At 41.8% G+C, this 6,880-nt stretch overlaps 1 protein-coding gene across 1 annotated transcript; it reads right to left on the bottom strand.

The window, feature by feature from the left end:
* Positions 1-2,918: 2,918 nt before the first annotated feature.
* On the bottom strand, positions 2,919-5,853 carry LOC121178909 (regulator of telomere elongation helicase 1-like). Its single transcript, XM_041033392.1, has 6 exons — positions 5,827-5,853; positions 5,377-5,454; positions 4,862-5,007; positions 3,924-4,047; positions 3,128-3,291; positions 2,919-3,011 (listed from the first exon to the last, which is right to left on the bottom strand). Exons 1-6 carry the CDS (start codon positions 5,851-5,853, stop codon positions 3,008-3,010), a joined length of 543 nt encoding a protein of 180 aa, XP_040889326.1. The 3' UTR covers positions 2,919-3,007.
* Positions 5,854-6,880: the final 1,027 nt, after the last annotated feature.

Raw genomic sequence — 6,880 nt, 5'->3', positions numbered from 1 at the left:
TATACTGCTGGCTTGGGGTGGAGCAGCTGCACAGGCGAGTTGGCGGGAAGAGAACATAGGTCGCCACACACAAGAACAAACAACACAGACAAACAGGATGAAACCAAAACACTAGGGAGGGGAAAACAAAGGAGAACATAGGGAAACAGAGAAGGATACTGATGGATCCTGACAGTAACTGGTCACATCAAACATAAAAAAACAAAACAACAACAAAACTGTGCCCCACTGTATAAAGTTTGTATATAGAAATATTGGAAAATATTGGATCTGGATTTGAATCAAGGACTTCCTATCCGAGTTTCTGACTAATTTAATTTCTAAAACTCTGCCTGAACGCCCTCTGAAACCAAACCAAATCAGAATTAAAGTAAAAACTGATCCACCTATATCTGTCACAGTCTCAGTAAAGGTTGCAGTGTGTTTCTCTTATCTCTCAGGATGTCTGAGTCACGGTGACTGAACTGGTAAAGGGTCAGTTTGAAGAAGCAAGCATCGGCTTTCAGTTCAGATTTTATTGACCCTTTTGATGAGAAGCCTTTCTAGAATTCAAAAAAGGCTTTGACTCATCCAGTAAATGGCAGAGTATTTATTGGATGAGATTTTATTGTGCAGTGCATCCCCTCTGTGCACATGGCTGCGCAAGATGGTTAAATGAGCATCTGGTGTGTTATCTGCAAAGTCTATTTTTCCAAATGAATAATCTCAGCAGCTGCAGCATTCAATATGAGTGTAACTGATCTAACATTAGGATTTTCTGCTGTCACATGTTGTTCAAAGTAATATATGCCTATTCAATCTTATTAATAAACATCATACAGTGTTATAAATAACCTCCTCTCAGCTGCACTGAACCAACATACAGGTGCTGCTGCCTTGTTTGTAGGGGTTCAGTTTCACATGAATTGTGGACTCATAAGATATTCAAGTGATGCTGTATTTCAGATTGCTTGGGAAAATTAGATTTTCTGGTTTTTAGTTCATTTCAAAGTTGCACAACCTTCAAAGTCTAAGCACTGATTTTCAGCAAAAAAAAAAGAAAGACACAACCTAGGCTGTATGTTCCTGGTTTGGAAAGCTGCCACGTCTGGTATGGTAACAGACAAAGTGCAATATTTCTTTGTGACTCAACAGATGCTCTGAGGAGTGTGTTGGCTTTGAAAGGTTAGTGAGATGAGGGAGTGAGAGCAAAGTGGCTGGCTGTGCTTCCGTGTCTTTCCCGACAAATATCAGCGGCTCTTGAGAGGAAGGAAGTCAGAATTGTGTCAAACAGGCGTGTTGAGGCAATCCATCTCATGAGTTTCTCGTCCTGCTTTGGTTCAAGGTGAACCTGGAAGATATTCTGGGTCAAGGGGAAGAGTGCAAGGAAGGTTAGGTTCCTCTCCATCTATTTCAAATTGGCTTCCACTAACTACAGTCAGTCACAGGCATCGAAACCCTCACTGATTCTACATCCCTCTCGCATGCACTCAATCTGAACTTCTGCTGGCTAATGCTAGCTGCACAGGAGGTCATCCAGGCAGGAAGGCATTTTATCAAAGTCATAGGCTTCAAACAAATGAAAAACTGGTCATCTGCCAAACCTACAAGGTCATCTTGGTCCAGAAGAGGAGGCCCAAGGTTTAGGAAAGGCCCAAAGGACGAAGGGAGGGGAGGGAAGGGATCTGGTCTTCTGTCTGCTGGAGAAGACTGGTGTATGGGGACGAAATGGGGGAGAGAGTGGTAATGGAGACAGCTGAAGAGGAGGAAGGTGGAGCAAGGGAGGAGGCGGGAGAAGAGGTCGTGCAGCTGGGATCTGTGAAGGAAAATGGAGTCAGCTAGTATCACTACATGGCCAACAGGCTGTTGTTGTAGGGCAACTGGGCTTTAAATCAACAGTAGCATGGACACAAGTAAGTTTTTTGTTAAACTGTTTGGGTTAACTGTTAATCAGCCAAGAGTTATTTTGGCACTGGAAACCGGGGAGTCACCACAAATGTTTTTCTACTACCAGGTTTCCAAAGTATTGCACACTTAACTCTCATCTTTTTTCACTAATGTATTTCCTTTTTTGTCCATTCTAGTAAAGATGCCAGTCAGCAAGGTTGTGGTTTTCAGGAAACAAACACGACACAATTACCAAATTTACAGCTGCAGGGTTAAACACAATAACAACACTACGCATTATGATTATACAGTGGGTTCCAAAAGTCTGAGACTCAGACTGGATGTATTTTTCATTTTATTTTAAAATGGCATGTGTGGCACACTGATGAATGTATCGATTAACGTACATAAAAAAGTAGTATTTTCCATGCAATATGATGCCTCTTTTCTATGTTCCCAGCATGCTTTTTACATGAATAAGCTGCTCGCCATGATTTGCAACTCCTTGTCATTGTCCCTCGTGGCTGAAGGAAAAGGAAGAGTTGTTTATTCTTTAAGTAAGGTGTTAATTCAGATGCAGCCTTCTGTGCACACATACTTTGACAGGGACACTGGAGCCAGACACATATTAAGCCTACAGTGTAAATTATATGCACCTCAAAGGTCAGGTTTACAGAAAATCAGTTCACATCAGGAGGGAAAAAAGAAGAGGAACGCCACCAGAGACCTCCACTTTAGCATTATTGACAGAGCACAGTGTTTTACACAGCGACACTTAAAAAGTCCTCAGTAAGTTTTACCATGGTAATGACTTACTTTATCACCAGAAGCTTCTGCTCCGGGTTCAGCTGTTGAGATTTCTTCCACATACCTGAAAAATAAGGGACGAAGTCATCAGTAACCCCGTTTGAGACATACAAACTAATACATGTCAAAAAGAACGAACAGCTTTTGTCTTGTAGGACAGACCACAGTGTCTCACAGAAAACACAATACCTTCTCCTCTCCCATCACACCATCGCCGTTTCCTCCACTGTGATGGTCGATTGTCTCCAACAGGTTGGCTGGTCTCCTCTGACTCTTCTGCACCTCACATTCATACTGAGTAAAGATCCTGGGTATCCCATTGGCTCCAGTGTGTTCATCTGATCACAAAGACAAAACAAGAGGTTAAAAACACATTAAGGATTAACTTCTCCTCTGTGAACTGTTTCAGGATTTGAAGGAGTCATGGAAACATTCCCTTTATATTGATACTCACTGAGCCTCCTCCTCTTCAGGCTGGGAAGGTGGGCATCCAGTGCCTTGGCCTTCTGGGTGTGGGGGCTTTGGGAGTGTGAGCAGGAAGGGAAGCCAGAGGCCTGAGTATCTGGCAAACACACTGCCCCACAGCTCTCTGCAGCAGTCTTCTTCTCTACCACAGGCCTGTTACAACCACAAACACACACAGTCAGTACTGTACAGGCAGTTAATGGTCACAGCTCTGGATCAGACCTCTTAGCAGTAAACACAGTTGTACAGGCATTGAGAGAGGAAATGAACACGCTGCTGAAAAAGCCTGAAGAGGCCACTCCACCTCTAGACTGGTCTGACTCATAGAAAATCCCACCTCTGAACTGCACCTGAGCTCTGCTTCACTTGCTGAATGTGCCTTGAGTTTCTGTCCCACACTGAGCTGAGTGCAGAGCGAGCGCCTGTCCCAGGAAATAAGGAGCTCCACCTCCTGTGAGAGAGGTCTATCGTTCATTTAAGAGACATTTATTCTGGTATACAACACTACAAAAAAAATATGAAATATATGTGAGTCCAGTTGGTTTCATCATCCTGGAGGACACTGTCCTGAGACTTATCCTGTAACTTGCCCTCAGGGACTTGAGACCTGAGTTGGACCAACTGGGACAAGTATTAGTGTGCAGAGAGATAAGACAGTTGATGGGTGTACTATATATATATCCAACTGTTGCCAAGCCACACAAAAACTGCCAACTGACCTCAATTACACCAGGACATTGAGTCAGTTGATCTTTTTTGTCAACTGTATTCATGTTAGGACCCACCATTTTATTTGCAACCCTGAAGAACTGAGAAACGTCATGGACCACATTTCCAAAGCCTTCATAAAGCCGCACATAAGGCCTAACCCATGATGGAAGCTGAGCCCGGGCATCAGAGGACTTAAACCTGTGTGAAGTCACAGGTTATTTTATTTTAATCACCTTCATCATTGTGGAACAGATCAGTTCTTTCTGAAAGATGTTAGTAAAGCTAAAAGTTTGTTTAATTACTCCACAGATTTTACACTTTAAGTTCAGGTTACTTGTCACAAGACTAGAATTATTAGTTAACTTTAGAAGTTAAAACTTATTTCATGCATTTTCCTGATTGCTGGTTGCTAGATTTCTGATTGCTGGTTGCTGAACTGTTACAAAACTGCAAAAGAAAAATATAATAACAGCATCCACAAACAGTCCTACTTTAATAAAAATCTTTTAATAACACAACAGCAACATGAACAGAGTTTTTGTTGTTGATGACAACTTTTTTTTTTCTGGCACGACTTGTTTTTCGAGACATTTTGTGCAACTTCATTATGTTCCAGCACCGACAATTTGAACTGCAGGGTAGACATGAGAATAAAAGCCATGCTAGGATGGCACTGCATTTTCATATTCTGACCCTAACCTCTCTCATCAAGCTCTCTTTCTTATACAAATAAATGGCTCCTTATAGCCTGATGAAAGCCACCTGTTAATGCCACCTGTTAATCAGCAGTCTGACCTCTGATCACACAGGAAGATGGCTCCATAGTCCTCCTTATGGCAAATGACTCTGCCGATGGCCTGGTTCACAGCCATGAAAGCCTGCTGTCTGTACCACTCTGTCCACACACACAAACACACACACACACACACACACAGAGAAAGACACAGACAACCACGCTAAGACTGAACCAAGAAAACATCATCAAGCCTTTTCAGTAAGCAGTTTCTCTCACTTCAGCCCAGGAGCTTTCTTCCTGTTCATCTCATCCAAGAACTGCATCTTCAGGATGACTCGAGGGTCCAATTTTGGAAGGAAGGGAAGGCCGGGAATGATGACACCCTGACCAAAGGTGTCTGCAAAATCCAGACCCTCACTAGCCTGGCACAGGAATACATTAACCGAAGTTCATTTATAGATGGATGCACTTGTGTAATGTTACAGCTGATGTAAAGGAAATTACAACTCATATGCAAACAGGGGGGTTCCTGTCAAACCTGCATAGATGTAATAGCAATAGAAAGTTACTGGATTGTGGGTGCAACAGAGGGATTTTGACAATAGCAAAGTGAAAATGACTTCCAGTAATGAAGCCAAAAACTAAACGTTTAGCCTGATGGCGACACAAGAGGAGAGGTGATGGGGACATTGAAGACATTCTGTCTTTTGGATATAAAAGATAGGTGCCAAGGTAAAAAGAGTATATTCTGAAACATTTCTCCAGACTCCATGAAACCATAACAACCTCACCTTCCCTCGACACACAGCAAAGAAGGATCCCCCTTTGGATGCTGGATCATTGACTTTGTTGTAGAATCTGTCCATAACCTAAGAACAGACAAAGAGATCAGATATTGTTACCAACTCACACCATGTCCAGCTCATGAAATACTGTGAGACCTGTAAAGGTCTGGAAACCTGGACATTGTCTAAAGAGTGGATTCATAGCCATGCATACAGATATTTAATTAAACCACACTCACCTCAGTGAAGGTGCCTTTTCCTTTAGTTTCAACATGGGCTTTATGCTGTCAATGCGATCTGCATGTCCATTAGCCTAATGAGAGAGAACACACACACTGTGGCCGATATTTCAACATTCAATTCAGAAATCATTTGGAACATCTCTAATACATAAATCAACAAAAATACAACACGATAAAAGCAATATGTTTTCCTGAGAGCCACATTTCCACTTACTCTCCAGAATTCCAGGGTTTTTTCCATTAAAGGGAAGGAGGGAAAAACACTCAGAGACCATGAGGAACCACACGGCTCAGGTTGGCTGAGGAGAGAACACAATAAGAAAGGATCAAGGATCAAGGAACTTCTACTGTCAAACCAGTACATTTACATGTTATGGCACGAAATTAGTACTCAGGTCCCAGTTTAAGCCATCAAGAGCAAGATGTAAAGAGTGAAAATATGAATATAAACATAAGGGCAATAAAAATCTACACAACAGAGCAAAATATAAACATATAAACAATTAAATTAAATAAAATAAGGAAGCCAAGATTAGTATGTGCATAAATATGCATGTGCAAGTAGGAGGTAGTAGTAGTGCAAAGAGGTAGTTCATATATTGCACCTATATGAACATGTTGGTCTGAGGTGGTGGGCAGGCTGTTCCCCACAGTCCTCTGTGCAGCCTTTACCACCCTCTGCAGAGCCTTCCTCTCAGCAGCAGTGCAGCTGCCATGCCACACAGTGATGCAGGTGCAGAGGACGCTCTCCAGCATCCCTAGCTTTCAACAGAGCTAGGAGACAGATATTCATATGAGGATGATGACAGAAATAATGAAGAATAAAAATATTTGCATACAGTACACATAGTATATTGTTTGACCTTACCAACAGTTTTGCCTAAAGATGCCATGTTTTCAGGAACAAACCTGTCACAGAAGCAAAGATCAGTAGTTTTAAATTAATCATCATTGTCATTGTAAGTAAGTTAAACTGTTTTAATATGAAAAAGTTTAAATATTACACTTCTCCAAAGGCCGGGTCCCATCAGGACATTACATGAGATGTAAGAGTAAACCCTGATGTAATAAAATAAACCCAACACATCAGATATAGTTGGTTTATGAGAACATGGACCTTCCTGTGTGAAAGACAGCTGGACTTCAGAAAGCTCAGCAAAAGATGAGCTGAATGGTGCTATGATGACTTTTCACACCAGGACATTGAACTCCATCACAAGACAGATTACAAAAGAATGTGTACATCTGTCCAGTCAATGGACATGATT

This window comes from Toxotes jaculatrix, chromosome 3 (genome assembly GCF_017976425.1).
Source record: "Toxotes jaculatrix isolate fToxJac2 chromosome 3, fToxJac2.pri, whole genome shotgun sequence".
NCBI lineage: Eukaryota > Metazoa > Chordata > Actinopteri > Toxotidae > Toxotes > Toxotes jaculatrix.
The sequence above is the reverse complement of the archived record's forward strand: the minus strand, read 5'-3'. Positions and strand labels throughout refer to the sequence as shown.